The 20656-nt window shown below is 47.7% G+C and overlaps 1 protein-coding gene across 1 annotated transcript; it reads left to right on the top strand.

Moving 5' to 3' along the window:
• The first annotated feature begins 1166 nt into the window (after nt 1–1166).
• Nucleotides 1167–20418, top strand: carmil3 (capping protein regulator and myosin 1 linker 3). The gene is made up of 19 exons (XM_067252959.1): nt 1167–1300; nt 3170–3264; nt 9749–9799; nt 10029–10088; nt 10294–10415; nt 11466–11560; nt 11738–11808; nt 12022–12095; nt 13630–13705; nt 13906–13994; nt 14247–14341; nt 14846–14932; nt 15600–15709; nt 15888–15965; nt 16941–17017; nt 18992–19096; nt 19959–20028; nt 20146–20227; nt 20306–20418. Exons 1-19 carry the CDS (start codon nt 1243–1245, stop codon nt 20416–20418), a joined length of 1608 nt encoding a protein of 535 aa, XP_067109060.1. The 5' UTR covers nt 1167–1242.
• Nucleotides 20419–20656: the final 238 nt, after the last annotated feature.

Here is a 20656-nt window from a genome sequence, read left to right as displayed (position 1 = left end):
CTTGTTAGGATCATATACACAAAAGCTTGAACATACGTGAGCGTTCACTGAAGACCTCTTCTCATATCTCTGTGATGCTGCATTTATGAATAAATAATAAGCTCTTTCTTTGAAGTGCATCTTTCAGTTACTGAAGTTTTTAACCCTGTCTAATCTGGAACCCACGCTCAGTCTGCCAGCACCTCACCCAAACTCTACCCCACCACTGAGCTCTGGCCCCTTATCTCCTGTACTTTCCCTCCATCTCTCCCTCCAGACTTCATCCTCCTTTTCTCTCTCTTTCCCGTCTAATTCACCCCCTGCTGGGCTCGCTTTCTCGATAGTGACATATCCGTGGAACACAGACACAAAGGTCTCTCTCATCTCTCACGCGCACACACACACACACACACGCACACACACACGCACACACACACACACGCACACACACGCACACACACGCACACACACACACACCCATACATGCATCCACGCATGCATGGACACACCCCACATCACACATTTTATTATGTGGCCAAGAGGCCCCTTAAGGGTTGGTGATGGGGATGACAGTAGAGACAGCTGCGGATGTGCCCTCTACACACACGCACACACACATTAACCATGACACCATCTTAAACATACTGTTTAAATACGTTTTTTTTGTTGTTGCTGCATTTCCACTCCAATATGCATACCTGGGTTGTCATTACAATTTTCAATCTTAAAAGTTGCAAAGATTACAGCATGATTGTAACAGACCGTAGTGGATACTAATTAAAAATAGAAAAAGACAGCAAATACTCTATTATGACATTTTATGAGTGGGGTCATTTCATTTGCAAGAAAAACAACAGTGGACTAGTAGATACTAATTAACATGTCATATTTTTTTATCCCACATGAAGCACCCTGTTAAGTATCTCACTGGCGCTGACGCAACATCTCTTGCTCATTCGTTTACTGTCTCTCCCTCTCTCCCTCTCTCCCTCTCTCCCTCTCTCCATCTCGTTCTCTCTCTCTCTCTCTCTCTCTCTCTCTCTCTCTCTCTCTCTCTCTCTCTCTCTCTCTCTCTCACTACCTCCCTCCCTCCCTCCCTCACTCTCTCGCTCTCTTTGATATGATATGTTTATAGGCAGTGAAGTCGCCCGCTCTACTCAGATTGCCAGCGCAAACGCATTAGCTGCACTGCACTGCACTTTGATTAAGAGCAGCGGAGGGGAGAAGGGAGCGAAGGAACTGCGCGAGGAGCCAGCGTACACTATGGCCTCTAAAGAATCCGCCGCTGCAGGTTTCATTAACGTCAGCAGAGAAATTACAGGTATGCACAAACTCCTCTTCCAAATCACAGTCATTCTGTACACCTGCTCGCTGAGTGCTTTTTAAGGGCAACGCGCCACCTGCAACACATGAAGCCAGTCAAGCAGCGTTAGATGCAAATGATTATTTTATTCAGACTCGTGCCTAACTTGTAATATCGAACGTTACATGTATTTGGATGGGATGAGTTATAGCCGCGGCCGCGGCAGGCGAAGGAAATGTCTCTTCTTCGGCAAAGTATCTATGGCTGTGTACGTACTGTGTAAACCCACGTCAGTGACGATATTAATCCCATCGATCCGAATCAGAGACTTTATTCTGTTGCTGCTTCCTATTTACCCCGAACGGTCTGTTGATCTCCATGCTATAAGCAGTAGGTTATTTTTTGTAGAAATACGTGTATTTGGATACCATATGCGTGTGTCTTCATTAAGTATGAGTTTGTGTGTGTGTGTGTGTGCGCGCGCGCGCGTGTTTCTATGTGCGTGGGAGGTTTGTGTGAAACAGGCTTGAGTTTCTGCATTGAGAGGCTGGTCCTCTTCACTGTAGAGATGGCTGCAATGCTCAGCACACCAATGCCCAGTCCAACACACACAAACACACACACACACACACACACACACACACACACACACACACTGGAAAGAGTATCACTTCCCATTATCATATTGTTGATGCACAATATCCAACAGACAAAGACCCCACCCCCCCAACCCAACACACTCACACACAAGCTCACACATGCACAGTAACACCAACACACACACTTGACACCTAAGGTGTTAGTAGGGTGTCTCTCACTGCTAATTATCTTGATGGCAAATAATCCCTGTTTACCTCACAGTCTTCTCGGCAACATCATTTTGCCCGGCCAAGTTGCAATAACACTGAGCATGATTCAATCAGGGCACTGAGTGTATAGAGGCGAGAAGAAGTGATGAGATGAGAGGGGAGGAGATAAGGGGAGGGGCAGGAGAGATGCTTCCATTAAACAATCTAAGAGAGGTTCACCTCACCTTAGATTTCTCCTCCATCCCTCTCCCACTCCCCCACTCTTCGACTAATGGAAGCATATGTCAAGGCCTGGCTGGCAGACCTGCCCTGGCCTGCTTTGGTCCGCCTGTAAGAATGCCCTGTAAATGGTTTAACTGATTGGGTTTTACAGAGATTAAAGTCGATTACTCCTGCATTAACTCTGTTTGTCTTACTCTGATCCTCTCTCTCTCTTTCTCTCTCTCTCTCTGTCTCACCTCCACCTCCATATCATCTGCTAAAACCTTCTCTACATTTACTGTATGTAGACCTGGGTTCATGAGTGTTATTGCCTGTGACAAGTGAGAATGTAGAATACAGCCCAAAACCACCACAGTGAGACACTGTATGGGTGTGTTTTAGATTGAAGGGATTTATGACAATAATTAGCATTTTACATTTACATTTTAGTCATTTAGCAGACACTCTTATCCAGAGCGACTTACAGTAAGTACAGGAACATGCCCTCCGAGGCAAGCAGGGTGAAGTGCCTTGCCCAAGGACACAACGTCATTTGACACGGCCGGGAATCGAACTGGCAACCTTCAGATTACTATCCCGATTCCCTAACCGCGATTTTACAGGCTTTTCGTATTTAATTTGAACTGAGGATGAGACAGATCAGTATTGTACCTTTTCCTTGTAGCCGTCTGTTTACGACCACTCTAGAGTCTTACTGGATGAAGTTGTCGACAGTAGTCTAAATATAAAATGGTTTCATTTCCTCTTGAGGTGGTTTGTGTTTCGTTTGTGTGTCTGCATGAGATGGTTGACTTGTGTTGAACTTCCAGAGATTTACAGGTTTCAGTATTTTCTTTTTGTTTTCTTCTCCCCACAGAGAGCATCAGGAGGGTCATCGACAAACAGTCTATCAAGTTTGTGCGAGCCGTGAAGCAGGACACCAAGAACGGCAAATCAGAGGACAGGATACTGGTACGTGCACTCTGCCACACGCAGTACTGAGGTCGGGGAGCGTGGCTCGACTGGAAGAATGAAGTGGTCACTCTGGCCTACAGAGTCCAGCCTTTCAACCCTTATTAGATGTGGCAGCATGACTCCAAAGCCGGAGGCGAGGGCTTGGTATCTGTGTGTGTGTTCATCCTCCCCCGTGTGTGTGTTCACGCCAGCCTGTGTGTGTGTGTGTGCCAGAGGGTGTGTGGGCAGGCTGGGAGGCTCTCAGGAGCCTATGGGAGCCAAACACACTGGTCATCGGTGCTGTTGAGGCCTCGGCAATTAGTCACCCTGATCATTTACTAATGACACACCAATACATGGAACACATTTGCACGCTCACACTCAAGGCACACACCCATGAACACACCAGATACTGAATGAGACAATGAGCTCATTTCCTCTCCCCCCGCTGTGTGTCAACCGCCGCTGAAGAGACGGCATGGGGAAGCTGGGAGCTGAGAAGACATCAAACTATTTGCTCTGCATCCCTCTTGTCTCTCAGCCCTCCTTCTTCGCCACCTTCATCTTCCGTTCTCATCCGGGTGGCTGGTCTCTCCCCTCCCTCCCTCCCTCCCTCCCTCCCTCCCTCCCTCCCTCCCTCCCTCCCTCCCTCCCTCCCTCCCTCCCTCCCTCCCTCCCTCCCTCCCTCCCTCCCTCCCTCCCTCCCTCCCTCCCTCCCTCCCTCCCTCCCTCCCTCCCTCCCTCTCTCGATCCCCCGTTTCTCTCAGTCACCACACACACACACATACCACCTCCCCTCTATTTTGGTCTGTGTCTCGTCTTTGTCTCTGTGTAGGTTCCCCTTTCTTCCTTTGGTATCTGTCCATCTCTATTACTAGTCCCGTCACCCCTCCCCCCCTCCCCTTCTCCTGTCGCTCCCCCTCTCCCCTCATCATCTCTCGCTTGCTCTCCTCTCCTCCTCCATCTTTATCTGAACACATAAAACTGTATTGAACCACTCTATGCTACCAGCCTCGATTCAGATGCAATTAAATTAGCCGGGCAGTTACGAGAACTTTACAATATCCAAATGGGTTCTGCTGATGCATGTGCTTCCAATACTTTGCCGCATGGCAAGGAAAGTAAAAACGGCCTTGCATCAGTACAAAAACCTCAGCGCTAGTATGTTGCTCTTTGGTGGTGGATTACAGGTTTTTATGAAAGAGGATGGAGTGTGTGGTCATGTATCACTGTCTCTCAGGCATGCATGATGGCTTTTGAATATGTGTTACATTTACTCTTTGTCCCCCCCCCCCCCCTCTCTCTCTCTCTCTCTCTCTCTCTCCGTCTCTCTCTCTCTCTCTCTCTCTCTCTCTCTCTTTCTCACTCCCTGCCCTGTTTCCCTATGGGGTCTCCTGGTATCAAGCTGTCTGTGTGTCAACTGTGCGGCCGTCACGCTGTGCCACCCTTACACACACACACACACACACACACACACACACACAACCAAGAACACGCATACACACAAACATACACACATGTAACCAAGGATCCATAAACACACCAATGCATGCACACACGCATACCGGCACATGCATAGACATGTGTGAACTACGTTGCACTCACACATGCGTGCACACACACGCACAGAGACACACACACAAAGCCAGTGTCACCCTCACATTTCAGACAGACACATGGAATCCTCAGCATGACATCTTAACGGTGCCTGAGGCAACAACAACACTAACATGCACCCAGATGCACAAGAACCAGGACACACACTTACGCCAGACACACAGACAGTCGCCTGCAATCTACCCACACTTGCATGTGCAGACACAAAGAACAAACATTCTGCTCAGACACACACAAACACATACATACATTTATCAGTCCTCATTTGGAGACTACAGTAATAACAACTCCAAAACAAAGCCTCTTCAAAGAAAGAGAGAGGAGAGAGAGAGAGAGAAAAAGGGGGTGGGGCAGGGTGGAGAGAGTTGGGGGGGGGGTGGCTCAAGGGAGTAGTGGGTGATGAGAGCAACTGCAGTGGAGGAGATGCAGGGGCGACAGGAAATCTGATGTGTTTAGATGTTCCCCCGAATGCTGCCTTTTCTCCTCCGTCAATTATTTATCAGGATCCGTCGTTCCATTTCATCCTCCATTGGTTCTTTCTTTTCCGCTCTCCCCTCTGATAACAGTCCTATTACTGGCCGCTACTGCTCCAATGGAACACTCCGAAATGCAAACTGATGTCTGGGGCGTCTCGGTGCTTCTGGCTGCAGAGGTTCTCCTGGGACTCTCTTATGGGATTAGAAAGGTCTCTTATACCCCCGTCCATGGTAGAGGGATCTGTCGTTGGTCTACAGTGTTCTCTGTAGCCTGGTGTCTGTAGCTTAAGGAGCTGAAGGTTGGTGCGTGCCCGCAACGCCAGCGTGTGTGTTCAACACCGTCTGGAGACACGTTGAATAGGAATGCTCCTTACACGTTGCTCTGTTTAAAGAAGCTGCTCATTAGTGCACTTGTGGCCTGCAGCTCACATGGGTGGTGAAGCTGTGTTTGTGTCTGGGAGATGCTGTGGGGGGTGTGGGCTGTATACACTGACCCGAGGCTGGGCATGGTCATTTTAATGGCGGATGCCACGGTAGTTGACCAGAGTGTCTTTACTAGGTTGTCGAGGGAACCGTTTGTGTGAGTTGATCTCAACCAGCCAGCCAGCCCGCCAGCCAGCGGCCTGTGGGAGAGGGTATGTGGTGTGACTGCTGACCTTCTCAGTACTCCCACAGGGGAGACACAGGCACAGTCTGACTGAGAGCTTTCTAGTCTGGAGGGGTTTCTGACTCGAGTTTGCCTTCCTTCTCCGTCATTCTCTCTTTCACCCCTCTTGTTCGGTCTCTTTATCTTTCTTTTTGCCTCTCTGTCTTTTGGCCTCTCTCTCTCTGACTCACTTTCGCTCTTTCTCTCCCCTCTACCTCAAATTCCTTTTTGTTTAAATCCTTCCTTCTCCTCTTTCTTTTACTCTCTCTCTCTCCATCTTTCTATCTTTCTGCTCCCTCCTTCCTTCCTTCCTTCCTTCCTTCCTTCCTTCCTTCCTTCCTTCCTTCCTTCCTTCCTTCCTTCCTTCCTTCCTTCCTTCCTTCCTTCCTTCCTTCCTTCCTTCTATAACCTCCTCTCTCCCTCTCTGTTCTTAAAGTGCCCTTCGAAGTTCCACAGGCTTGGCTGCCGTCTCTTTGATTAAGAGAAGAGCTGCCTTTTATGAGAGAATCTGGAGCAAGATGTGTCTTTAAAGGTCTGCATCTTCCCTCTCATTTACTCTCTATCTCTCTCACCCCCCTTTATCTCTCTCTCTAACACACACATTCATACAGGCTTGCACACAGAAACCCTCCATACAGTCACCATAACATCACACACACACAAACACACACACACACTTGCTTTTCTCTTTCTGTCTTTTCTCTTAGTATTTTCGGAATCTCTGTCGGACCTGGGGCAACTGTATGCTTTCAAAGTCACACACTTGCGTGCACACACTTTAACAGCAAACACGGACACACAAATGCACCACACACTCTGTCTGCCAGCAAAGGGGTTGTGTCATGTTAATACCTGGGTGACAGCAGTGGACTGGCCCTGTGTGCCCCGGGATCATGTGTGCATGTGCACACTTGTGTTTGTGTCTGTTGATATATACAAGAGTGTGTGTGTCATTCTCCGCCTGTTCCTAAAAGTGCCTTCAGGCTGAACCACAAATAGTATCCACCAGGTCTGGCAGCAACACACACACACACACACTCACTCAGGCAGACAGTGTGCCCTGGCTTGATGTCCCCGGAGCTGCTGTGGTTTCTGGCCCAGAGACACACTTTGAATCACTGGTTCTCGTTTGAAGTGCAAGACCCGGAGCCTCGACGGCTTACGATTAATATAAACCCCGGGCCCCCTCCTTCCTCCCTGCGGTACCCGCCCCACCCTCCTGTCTCCATACAGCCTCCCCACCCCCCAGTCCACCACCCCCCCCCTTGCCCACGCTCCCTGCAGACTGGCAGACACTCGGCTCTTTGAACTCCAAGGGGCTGACACTGTGCCATGTCTGCAAGGGCACCTCTGCATCCCTTTGCATGCACGCACACACACACACACACACACACGCACACTCACGCACACACACACACACACACACACACACACACACACACACACACACACACACGCGCACACACACTCACACTCACACACACACACACACACACACACACACACACACACACACACACACACACACACACACACACACATGGCCACAGGACTTTTAGATCTCCTCCCAGCTTCTATCACTTGCTCTGAGATTCTCTGTGGATGTCTTGGAGTGGCAACCTCCTCCTTCTCCTTCTCCTCTCCCACGCCCCTCCCCTGGCTGATGGATCCTCCTCTGTCCCAAATCGTATTTCTGGCCCGTCGGGGCTCGGACTGGTCATCTCAGACACTGCTGAGCCTCCAGACTGTCTGTGTGATGAGATAAGTAGGGAGCGACTGGTGGTCTTCAAGCTCTACTATGGTCTAATTGAACAGTTGTTTCTTTGGAGGTTAACCTATTTCGACCCCTTTCAACTGAAATATGACGGTCCAATCTTTATCCTTTTTAAGGTTGAAACAGACACCACTGATATGATGGGATTCTATATTCTGCAGGAAGCGATAAGGCATTTTACTGACTTTCTCCTCTTCAAAGTGTCTTTTGATAGTTTTGGCAAATGTTGTGAAATTCTTTGTCATGTGTTGCTTTTGTCCTTTTCAGGCTAATACCCCACATTTGACTCTGGACTTGATTGACATATAGTTCCACACAAACACTTACCCAAAAGACATTGTATTGATTGTCTGGGATAATGTCTCACTAAGAGGAGCAACGTTGGTGTAGTCATCTTTTGTCAACACACCAACACCCCTCTATAAAGGCTGCATTATTTATGTGTTTGTTTACACACACATCTTTTGGGTCTGATAACAATGCCTTTGATGGGGATTTCATCTCTCTCATGTTTTCTCTCTATCTCTACCTCCCTCTCTCTCTTCCTCACTCACTCTCCTTCTCTTTTTCTCTCCCTGAGCCTTTCAGCCATCACATACTTCTATCACGTGTCTCCTCCCCCGCTCCTCTCTGATCGTGTTTACGTAACAGAGTTTTGAAACTTGTCAGGGAATTTCTGACGTGCCTAATAATCTCTGTAATAGGGTCTGGTTTCTCAGAAGGCCCTTTGAGATGCTAGAGTCTGAGGTGGAGAAGGAGGGAGGGATGTTGGGGGGGGCCGCTCTGCCCGCCTCCCAGTCTCCCTCCTCAGCTGGACTTGTGAATTTTCTGGTTCTCTCCCTGGGAGCCCATGCCTAAATGACTGCCTGGATAGATTGAGCCTGGTCTAGTTAGGCTGACAAGGCGTGGATAGCCAGCTGAATCTGAAGACTTTATTACTGGGAAATCTGTTATCTCCATCTTTCTTTCCCTCTCCTTTGCTGTCTCCCTCCCTCCCTTCCTCCCTCTTTCTTTTCTATCTCTGTCTCCCTCTCTCTCTCCTCCGCACAGTGGGGTGCCATTACTGATTCAACGCAGAGAAGCCTTGAGGAATTGAAAGCGACAGAGCAGAAAAGAATAGAAAACTGTGAGGGAACAAGAAAAAGAGGGAGGTCGAGGAGGGGGGTGAAGTCGGGGACAGGGAGACAGGCCACAATGGCACATAGGGAGGTGGGTTGTGAGATAGAGGGATTAAGGAGAAGATGGCTTGATGAAATAAAAAACTGATTTCCATGGAGATGGGAAAATGGAGGGATGGTAGTGGGTGAGAAAGGAGAAATGGGAGTATGGACTGGAATGAGGATTTGGAGTTAGAGGAAAGGGGAAGTAAACACTTGGAACAGAGAGAGAGAGGGACGGAGAGGGGGATATGCAGTGTGTAGAATGGGCGTGGGCAGAGTATGCTAATGAGGAAGTCTGAATTATAAATGAGTGTAATTACTTCTGCACATTTTCGTTCTCTATCCTTTTGCTGTGTTTATCTGTTTCTCTTGCTTTATCTCTTGCTCTCTCTTTCTCCCTCTTCCTAATTCCCCTTAAATTAAATAATATTCCTTTGCTTGGGACCCTTCTCTTATCAGCTATTTTACTAGTCATATGCTGTCTCCTTGTAAAATCCCTCAACTCTTTATCTCTCTGTGAGCTCATGTTATGATACATCGGCAGCATTATCTATTGAAAATGGCCATCACGTCGTAAAACACTGTACTACAAACACCATTTTTCAAAACGATGATAGTCTTACAATAAATAGCCTGTATCCCCCCAGGCTGGCCTGCAATCATTAGCCAGTTAATGCCAGTGGTGCTTCCAGTGAGTCATGAGAAGGTTGGGATGAACAGATGCAACGATTAGCCCTGTGTAATAGTGTTTGTAGTTCGCCATGTTATGCTCATTTGCCCTTCTGCATTTCCACTTCTCTGACAGTGAAATACGACTCTTCTCTTTCAGGTCCTGGCAATATGGAGGCTCTATCTCTTTGCTGTCAAGGTTCCCACCAAGGTATGTCACTCAACGAATGGCCCCTGGTCATGTTTTCATTGGCATCTTGGGGATGAAAATGATAGTGAGGGTGATGAGGATGATTTTGATGATGTTTGACGAAGGAAAAGAGGAATAAGACAATGAATCGAAAGCTACCAAAGAGATTCTCCTAATCATCATCATTTCATCTTTTGGAAACAAGAACAGTCAAATGTATTGATCTTCACGACCATGAATATCGTTTCAGGTGGAGATGACGTTCAACTTCCTGGAAATTCGAGCTATGAACACCTATCCAGAGCATCAGGTCAGATTCCCAGGCCTGGACATCCCTCCACATCTTGGCTTGTTGGATGGTTGATAGAATCACACATTTCCTGTTGTATACAAGTCAACTTGATTGTTGTTTGTGTCTTATCACACGTAACATAGTCCTTATACTGAGCTAGACAGGTGAACAAGTGGAGTAGTTTGTTTCCTCCAACTTTTCCTGTCATCTCAACTCATTGCAGGTAGTCATAGATACGGACAAGTCAACATACTCCCTGAGACTGCAGACTCAAGACCACCTGGATCACATGATCAACCACGTGAACTTTGCCCTCTCCAGAGTATTTAACAACTCGGTGTATGCGTAAGTCCCAAATATACACTCGAACATGATGCCCCTTTATCACCCTACCAAGGCTATACTCCTACTGTAGAATAACTTTCTACTCCCAATGTGCAGAATACGCATACTGTATGGCTACTGTATTTATATTCTGTGGTGGTGTGTATTTTCTGTTGGAGAAGGATGTTCCCTTCTTTTTCATGCTGGTGGTTGACAAACAAGTTTCCTCTGAAGGACTAATGAAGTGTTTCTAATCGAATCTGCTCCAGTCAATATACAGTACCCCACACCCCTGCAGTAGTACTCCATTTTAAAACCTCCTTATTGAGGCTGTGCACGGATGTAACATCATCAGGATTGACCTAGCTGAGTGCAGACTGTCCATATGGCAGTTTTCCATTAGAGCAAAGTCACATAGTGTGGGGGAGACCGTTGTACCCAGAGAGAGGCAGAGAGAGACAGAGAGAGACAGAGAGAGAGAGAGAGAGAGAGAGAGAGAGAGAGAGACAGATAGAGAGAGAGAGAGGCTGAGAGACAGAGAGAGAGAGACGCAGAGAGAGAGAGAGCGATAGAGAGAGAGAGGCAGAGAGACAGAGAGAGAGAGACACAGAGAGAGAGACACAGAGAGAGAGAGAGACACACAGAGAGAGAGAGACAGAGACAGAGAGAGACAGAGAAACACAGAGAGAGAGACAGAGAGAGAGAGAGAGAGAGAGACACAGAGAGAGAGAGAGAGAGAGAGAGAGAGAGAGAGAGAGAGAGAGAGAGAGACAGACAGACAGAGAGAGACAGAGAGAGAGACAGAGAGAGACAGAGAGTGGGAGAGTTGCTGCAGCATTGCTCTGTGCCAGTGGGGTGCCGTATATTGTCTGATCTGGGTTAGATGTAGAGATGCAATGAGGATTAGGGTCAGGGCTGTGGAGGGATGCAGGTGTGGTTGATCCAATAAAAAGCAGGAAGAATGTGCGTTGTGCCGTGAGTATGGAGCCTTGTTGTATTGTGTAAAGCACTTAGTGTAGAGTGTAAAGAATACCGATGTTGGCTGTGTGTGTGTCTGCGTGTGTGTCTCAGTCCTGCGATCTGTCGAGCTGAAGGGGACCTCGCTGATGGAGTCCACAAGTTTTCACCCAGTTCTGAATCCTCTGTGGAGACCCAGAAAACATGCGGTGAGCCCCTTCAATCCCCCAAACCTCATCTGTTCATTCATTTACTCCAGTCCCAACAAATATACGCCAACATTCATCTTTAAGTGGGTCACAATGATTCTTTTTAACATATTTTTTTCAAGCGCTTCACTTTCATCTTACCTCAAGATTTACCAATGATTTACTTTCCCCTCCTAGGTGGATTTTCAGAGACCTATGCGGCTCTGTGTGACTACAATGGGATTGGCTGTAAGGAGGAAGTACAGTGGGTAAGGCTATCTAACGCTTTCAGTTCAGATAGTACCTGGACCACCATCATCAGCTCATCCGGTCTTGATGATCCCCTTGTACATTAGCCAGCCAGTAAAGTGCTGGAGATTTTAGTGGGGTCCTCATTCTGTGTCTATTTTCAGTGCACTGGATTGGCACATTCGTCACTTTTGCTCTCTCTCTGTTTCCCTCTCTCTCTCTCCCTCTTGCAGGATGTGGACACGATCTACCACTCCCAGGACAACAGAGAGTTTAACCTGCTGGACTTCAGTCATTTAGATAGCCGGTAAAATATGACATCACCTCAACCTCACCTGACACACCAAGTGAAAGATGTATTTTTGGCGAACCATCCCTTTTTCCTACACGTTCCTCTTCCCCCGGCCGTCTTGGTTTTGAAGACAGAAATGTCACACCATTGGATGGCTCTCTTCAGTGCTACGACGTCAAACCCCCAGTTAGGAGTCGTACGCAGCCTCCCCTCCACGCGTCATGTCCCTGGTCTCTCCTCCCTCCCCAGCCCCCGTCATCCCCTGGTTCCTCCAGTAGCTGTTAGCGCAGCATCAATCTCTCTCCTGTCCTTCCACTTTGGCCCCAGTCCTTCTTGGTTGGCCGTTCTCCAGTTACAGGGGCGGACCCGGCGCTGTGTTATCTGCCGCCTGACGTCCTCTTCCTCTGCGTGCGATGCTTCCTGGGCGAAAGCAGACACCTCCTCTAGCTGCTGTCTGTCTTCTGTCAGCTTCTACAGAAACAGCAGGGTTTCTTCTCTGGCCACAGTGTGCGCGCGTTGGTTTGTGTGTGTTTGTGTGCGCGCGCGCGTGTGTGTGTGTTTGTGGACAGCTTGAAGACAGACATGGCTTAGTGCTCTAAGGCCCAGTGGGGTTGGTGTCGGTAGAAGACTCTGCTCCACATGGACCAGCCGTGCATCTCTGTCTCACTGTCTGTGCTGTGCAGGCGGATGCACTGATGTCTGACATTTCTTGGATTCGGGGACGGCGTTTCAAATCCTTGCGGATCACACACATATATTTGAAACTGCGTTCTGTTTTTTTCCTTCTGTGTAGGTGGCTTGTGTTGCTCATTAGTTGTGTGGTGTGTCGAACTGAAACACACACAGGTGCACGCGCACACACACAGCCATTGGTCGAAAGTGAAGTCCCCTCCATGCCATGTGAAGTCTTCAGCCCTTATTCAGTAGTATTTCATGCTCTCCCTCTCTCCCTCTCTCTCCCTACGCTCACTGTGTAGCTCTCTCCCTCTCCCCCTCTCTCTCCCTCCGCTCACTGTGTAGCTCTCTGGTCTCTCCCTCTTTCTCCCTCCTCTCACTGTGTAGCTCTCTGCTCTCTCCCTCTCCCCTCTCTCCATCCGCTCGCTGTGTAGCCGTGGTCCCCTCTCGCCCTCCCTCTGGACAGAGCATGTGAGGGTCTGGCAGCGGGCTGGACCAGTGCAGCAGTGTTGGGCCAGTGGCCAGGATCACACACGGCTCAGGGCCACCTCGCACTGAATGATCCACTGACCTGGCCTCCATCTGTCCAGCCATCCTCTTGCCTCCCTCTTCTCTTCTCTCTTTCTATCTTCTGCTCTCCTCATCCTTCACTCCTCTCGGGTTCACTCAAACAACAGGGAGAATGGACTCAGGCTTCTTTTGAAATCATGGTTGCCATGGATAAATAGATTTTTTTTCATCAAATACTGTGTGAATACTGCTTTTTGTACACTGTAATGGCCTGATGACTTCAAGGTAATTATGTGTGTGTGTGCGTGTGTACGTGTGTGTGTGTGTGTGTGTGTGTATGTACGGGTGTCTGTTTTCTTTTCAGAGACCTTGCAGTGATTGTAGCTTCCATGGCTTACAACACTTGGTTCACCAAGCTCTACTGCAAAGACATGCGCTTAGTAAACATCCATTTATTTTACTCTTCACGTGTGCTGTAAAATACAGATGTAGCAACCGATATGAATATGTGCCTGTATTTTCTTTTCTTTTCTTTCCACAAGTTTGTTGGTAAAGCCCCTTATTCATCTCTCTCTCTCTCTCTCTCTCTCTGTCTGTCTGTCTGTCTGTCTGTCTGTCTGTCTGTCCGTCCGTCTGTCAGGGTTCCGAGGTTGTCGAGCAGGTTCTCCACACCGTCAGCAAGTCCACCAGTCTGGAGGAAGTCACTCTGGAGAACGCCGGCCTCAAATCGTGCGTCTCCTCCTCTCATTCCCCTCTTTGATCCCTCACCTCTTTGCTTTTCATCTCCTCACTTTTATCTGTCGTCTCTCACCTCTCTCATCTGTCCATCATGCTTATATTACTGAGATTTCTTTTTGGTTCTTTTTATCTGATATGCTTTCACCACACCCTGTCCATTTTCTCAGTCTGTTTTAAACTACATAAGTAGGTTCCAACCTCAGTCATTGAAAATCTTTCAATTTTTGACTTGACTTCCCTCAGCGATTTCCCACAGAAAATGGCAGCCGCTTTGTCAGAAAACCCTGCCTCAGTGATCCACTCTCTCAATCTGGCACACAATACCCTAGACAACCAAGGTAAGACACCATTAAAATACTTTCTCTGTTCTCTGTTTTTCTTGGCTGTTTCTCTCTGTTTTCTCTGTTCAAACTCTCACTGTCTGCATGTCAGATGGGTTTGAACGACAGTCGGGGTTTTGTCTCTATGTCTTGTTTACTTGGCGGCAGATGCTCTTTGTTTTTTGGCATGTGTATTTGTGTGTGTGTGGGTGTCTGTTTGTCTGTGTGTGTCTACGTGAGTGTCTGTGGCAGTGTTAAAGGGTCAGGGGATGGCATTCGTGCCAAGACGACTCATTAGCACATCACGTTCTGTGATTCTGACACCTATCACTCTTACTCATGTCAACGAGCATCTGTGCGTGTTTGCCTGTAGATACTACAGCATGCACTGGGTCTTGTTCTGTGCCCGTACAGCCGACATTGCATGTGTATGAATCTTGGTGCATATTGTGTGTTTTTGAGTGTAGTGTAGTGTGCAGCGTAGTGTAACTCGTTTGTGTGTGTGTGTGTGTTTCTCCTCAGGCGTGTCTAACCTGATCCAGCAGGTGTGTCGCCTGAGCAAAGGCCTGCGTTTGCTCAACCTCTCCAAGACATGTCTCTCCTCCAAGGGTATGTGTTCCTCCCTCAGCATGCTGTCCCCTGGGCCATAGCCCCCCCTAGTGGGCTCCCTGATGAGACCACTCTGTAAACCCTACAGGAGGTACTCACAACCCGACTTGGTACCTTGGTTAAATAGTCCTCCTGTACTACTAGTCCAGATCAAATCCTTCATTATCTCTGCCGCAGGTTTACATGGTCCAAATGTAAGCACTCATGCTTGTGTGTGTATACCCCTGTCTGGCATGCCTACGTTACATACTTATTAAGAGCAGCTCCTTGCTGGTTAATTCGCTCTTTAATCTATTACTAGAGAGACACAAACCCTGCTATGTAGTGGTCTGTCTCAAGCAGTTTGCAAGGGCACAGGGCTAACTGCTCTCCAGTGACCTCACTGCTCTCACAGCTTGTGACCCCTTGGCAGTTCCTGACTGCTAGCTGCTATATACAGTAGCCGTTAATGAGTCTAAATGGGCCATTGGACGTTCATCCTGAGAGCTGTATGAGTCAGGACTAGTTCATGGTACTGCCTTGAACACAGTTTTGGAGACAGCGCCATAGCATAAAATGCTGCAGGTTTGGATTTAGGTACCACTCAAATAATTTGCATTTGTTCACTTACCCTGCCAAGCACTGTTTGACAAATGCATGTGTATGTGTGTGTGTGTGTCTTTCTCAGGTGTGGTGTCTCTGTCTCAAGCTCTGTGCTCCAGTGATGACTATTCCAACTCTCTCCTTCATTTGGACCTGAGCAAGAACCCAGGGGTGCTGTCTGGAGAAGACGCCACGGTGAGGGGAACACACACACACGCACACACACACACATGCGCACACATGCGCGCGCACACACACACACACACACACAAATATACAGACAGACAGACAGACATGCATTTTAGACTGACAGACAGACATATACACACATGTACCTCACCGCCCCTTCATCAATGTGTCCTTTTCCCCATAGAACCTGTACATGTTCTTGGCTCAGCCCAACTGCCTGGTCCATTTGGACCTCTCTGGGACCGACTGTACTGTGGACTCGGTGAGTAGCATTCATAACTGTCTCTGGATCGTAACTACAAGATGAGTCTGCTGGTTAAAAGAGTGTGCTGTTGGTCGCAGTGCATTTGCGTTCCTCTTAACTCCGAATGTGTTGAAACAGATGAGTTTCAAAAAGTCTGCCCTACAAACAGAGGAGAAGAACTATCTGGCTAAAGTCGAGCATGAATTTTGTATTGAATATTGGAGTATTCTGTTGTCTCTCATTACTCCCTTCCCTCTTCTGCCTCTGATGAGTTTGGGGATGAAAGGACGACACTTTCTTTGATGGATATTTCATGTCCTGTTTTTTACACAACTGTGCTTTTTCCTTTAGAATGTCTAGATCTCTCCCTATTATTTATGCTGTTTGATTGAATAATTAATTGTTTTGGGGTTTGATTTGCACCATTCTAATTATCTTGACTATTGATTGGGCAATTTGTTCTCTTACAAAGATAATAAGATTCTGTATTACATTTAAATTTAGCAGACGCACTTATCCAGAGCGACTTACAGTAAGTACAGGGACATTTCCCCGAGGCAAGTAGGGTGAAGTGCCTTGCCCAAGGACACAACGTAATTTAGCACGGCCAGGAATTGAACCGGCAACCTCCTGATTAATAGCCCGATTCCCTAACCACTCAGCCATCTGACCCCCTATTAGTTAGGGTGTCAGATACCCCCCTGTATTAGTTGGTTTTAGTGAAAAGGATGATCACCATTTGCTCGTCTGTAAGAATTACCTGTCTGTCATCAACATACAGGATACACAAGTCATGAGCTAATAAATCATTATTTCACCACCAGGAACAATTTGAGCTATTTTGCTAACAGCTGTGCTATGACATGATGTTAGTACATATTTGCTTTGGCTACTGGGAGACATGCAAAAAATGTCTAGCTGTATCTTACACAAGATTAGGACTCATGAGTGTTCACTCACTGATGGATTTCCAACCTTGTTTCTGTCCTCCAGTTGTTTGGAGCTCTGCTCAGAGGCTGCTGTGCTGATCTCTCCTACCTGAATCTGTCCAAAAACTCCTTCTCCCACAGGTGTGTACAGTCTGTGTGCTCCCTCCCTCTGTCTCCCAAATAAGACCTCATCATTCACACTCTGCAAAACACCCCAGAGATCTGCGCCATCCATTCTGCCATAGATTAATACTTAGCCCTAGACCTTTGGATCCAAATTAGTGTTTACAACCCGCCAACTCATTCATTTTTTTCTCAGCGTGTTTGTTGTTTACTTTGCTAGCAGGCTGCTGCAGCAGATCCCTGATCCATCTCTCATCCCCTCCCCCAGGACCCTGAGAGCAAACCCATCTCGGCTCAGCACATTACGCCATTGTAAAAAAAGTTTGCTGAGAAATGAGACTAATTTTAGAACGGAATTGATGTTTGGATTCCAAGGCTTCCTGCAAAAAGCGTGCTCTCTTTTTCTCCCTCTCTCTCTCTCTTGGTCTCCCTCTTGCCAACTACCTTTCCTGCGTCACTTTTTCTCCTGAAATTTCAATCTCTACTTATTAAATCTTCCCCCTGTTTCATCCCCTCTTCCTTTCTCTCCTATATTACTTGTTTTCCCTCTCTCTTTTTTCCTCTTCCCACCCATTCTCTCTATCCTCATTGCTTTTCTCCCTCGCTCCGTCGCTGTCTCCTTTTTCTCAATTTCCTCTCGCCTCTCCTTTTCTTTCCCTCCCCACCTCCATCTGTCTTTCACTCATGTTACTGTCACCTTCACTCCATCCAACCTCGATCTCTCCCTTATGTTTCGCTCTCCCAATTTCTCCACTTCTGCCCCGCCCACCTGTCTGCGGCTCCGTCCCTCTCTCCGTCCCTCTCTCCGTCCCTCTCTCCGTCCCTCTCTCCGTCCCTCTCTCTGTCCCTCTCTCCATCCCTCTCTCCCTATCCGTCACTGTGTTAGTAATAAGCTGTGTTTGGCGGCACAGGAGCAGCAGCTGGGATTGTTCCACGTCAAACGGAACATAAATCTGCTTGAGCTGATAAGCACAGTTTCATACATATGAAACAGCCTGATGGAGGCTCATTCTCCCTTTTTACTCACTAACCCTCCCTCTCTCTCTCTCTCTCTCTCTCTCTCTCTCTCTCTCTCTCTCTCTCTTTCTCTCTCTCTCTCTTTCTGTCCTTTAGTACATGGACTGTAGCACTGTTTGTTTACAATTTTCCCACTTGCCTCCCTCTCATGCTCCATCTCTCTCCATCGCTCTTTTGCTCTATCCTTTTCGCTCCCACCATCTCCCTCTCTCACCGTCTATTCCCCCTTTCTGTACATCAGCTGCCCATCACTCTGTGACAGAATCCATTGTAAGTCCCCGCTATACTCTGGGAGATAATGCTAATAGGCCAATGGGTCACGGTGCATGTGTTACCCAACACACAGATGTATAATGTGAGCTCCTATTTACACCACATCATGATCCCTCCACCTTTCCATCCTTTCCATCACGGTCATCGCTGACATCCACACATGTCAACATCACTCCTCGTACTCGCTCCGCTCACATCTCGGAAGGGTCTCTCTACCTCTCTCCACCCGCTCTCTCTGCTGTCTAATTGTGTCTCTCCCTTTCCTCCCTGCTACAATGAATTATTTGTATGTTCAGAATGCTATGGCTGTTAGGCTGTTCTACAAGGCAGGAACACGCAGTGATACCGTGTAATACATTAGCTGCCTGGATGCTTCCCTTATCTACTCCGGCTCAGAGGGGTTCTCCTCCTCGGGCTCTAGTGAAACTCTTCTACAGCTGTAGTTTGTGTGTTTGTATGTGTGTTTGCACACATACTGGATTTCACATCAAGTTACCCTAACAGATGGTTTCATGCAAACCTCCTCTTTTGTGAAGTCCACATTGTCAGCCGTAATTATTCAAGCATCACCTTTCCCTGTGCCAGAATGACAATGGTGACCTAAATGTCAAATGTCTAGCCTGTCTGTCTTGTCACTCATGATCTCCCTCTCCTCCTCCCTCTCCTCCTCCCTCTGCCCTTTCTCTTTCTCGTCCTCTCTAGGAAAGCGAGGGAGACGCTCCCCATGTTCAGACAGTTCTTCAGCTCAGTGTTCAGTTTGAGTCACGTGAACCTGTCTTCTATGAAGCTGCCCCCTGACGCCCTGAGGTGAGTTGGGTGTGCGGTCGTGAGCACTGCTGGACTGGCCGACACCCTAAACACGCTCATCTACAGTGTTCTGGAGAGAAACATGAAACAAGCCAAGTCTCTCTCTTATTTTCTCGAGTCTCAGACGGATTCGAGAGACCGCAGATAGATTGCGGCTCGTCTGGTTTGTGATATGTTGTGGAAACTGCAAAGGCAGCTCGAGTCTAAGACGGATTCGAGATACCGCAAAGACTGCGGCTTATGGGTTTTGATTCCCGCAAAGAATGCGGCTTGTATTTTGTTGAGTTAAAAAAAAATGGTGTATTTTTGTATTACTTTTATCATTTGTATTATTGTTTTTATTGATTTTATGTGAAGCACTTTGAGCTGCAATTCTTGTATGAAATGTGCTATATAAATAAAGTCTTATTATTTTACTAGCTGTGCTATAGGCCCAAAACACTTGAGTTCTCTCGCAGGAACATATCCTCTTTAATAGTTTACTCACATGTCATTCTTTGACGTGTTTTCATTTCAAAGAAAACTAGAAAAAAAATGCTGGGCTGTCCGATTCAGTAATGCACCTTCACATCACAGACAGGTGCTGGTTCCACTTCTTAGTATTTACTGTACTTTTCCTGAATTTCATTAGAGGCATTACCTAGCTCTTAGCAAATATGTTTCAGACACTTTCAATCTACTTTTCCCCAAATCCTTTTAGATTGCAGCTTAGCTCTTAGGTGTGGGGAAAGTAGCCCTCTACAAGGTTTCGTTTGAGCAGCAGTGATGGGAGACCTTAACAGGAGAGCTGAGAAAAGAGATTTCTATAGAGCTAACCCCCCCCTCCCCCCCCCTCTCTCTCTCTCTCTCTCTCCTTTCCTAGGGCCCTGTTTCTCGGCCTATCCACCAACCCTCACATCACGGACCTGCACCTAGACATCAGCAGCTGTGAGGTACCTCCTCTGTCTGACCTGCTGTCCTGCTGCTGTCGTCTGGCTTCCATCTGTCCTCCAGCCTCCCTCGGTCCTCACAATTATTTCCATGTCTGTTTTCATCTCTCACTCTCTCAGTTGAAATCTGCCGGTGCAGGGATAATCCAGGAGCTGTTCCCTAGGGTCTCCTGTGTCAGTACCCTGGACATTTCTGACAATGGTAAGACACACACACACATACACACACACACACACACAAGGCTACTGAATCTACAAAGTGTGTGTGTGTTGTCCTCAGGGTTGGATGCAGACCTGCTGATGGTCCTCCCAGCCTTCTCCAGACACCCATCCCTCAAAAACCTGCTTCTGGGCAAGAACTTCAACCTTAAGGGCAGGTATGGAGAACAGTGATCAACATTCACATGGATGATGATGATGAGGATAATGTTTCTGGCTGGGGGGAAGATGATGGTGATGAGGAGTCAGGTGGCTGAGCGGTTAAGGAGTCGGGCTAGTAATCTGAAGGTTACCGGTTCGATTCCCGGCTCTGCCAAATGACGTTGTGTCCTTGGGCAAGGCTCTTCACCCTACTTGCCTCGGGGGAATGTCCCTGTACCACTGTAAGTCGCTCTGGATAAGAGCGTCTGCT

Source organism: Osmerus mordax, chromosome 16 (genome assembly GCF_038355195.1).
Source record: "Osmerus mordax isolate fOsmMor3 chromosome 16, fOsmMor3.pri, whole genome shotgun sequence".
Lineage (NCBI taxonomy): Eukaryota > Metazoa > Chordata > Actinopteri > Osmeriformes > Osmeridae > Osmerus > Osmerus mordax.
Note: the sequence above shows the minus strand (reverse complement) of the source record. Positions and strands in the feature narration are given on the sequence as shown.

Coding starts and splice junctions, on each gene's coding strand:
- carmil3 (XM_067252959.1), top strand. CDS start 1,243: ATGGCCTCTAAAGAATCCGCCGCTGCAGGTTTCATTAACGTCAGCAGA. Junction 11,561..11,737: donor GGAGACCCAGAAAACATGCG/GTGAGCCCCTTC, acceptor TTCCCCTCCTAG/GTGGATTTTCAGAGACCTAT. Junction 15,966..16,940: donor CCGACTGTACTGTGGACTCG/GTGAGTAGCATT, acceptor TCTGTCCTCCAG/TTGTTTGGAGCTCTGCTCAG.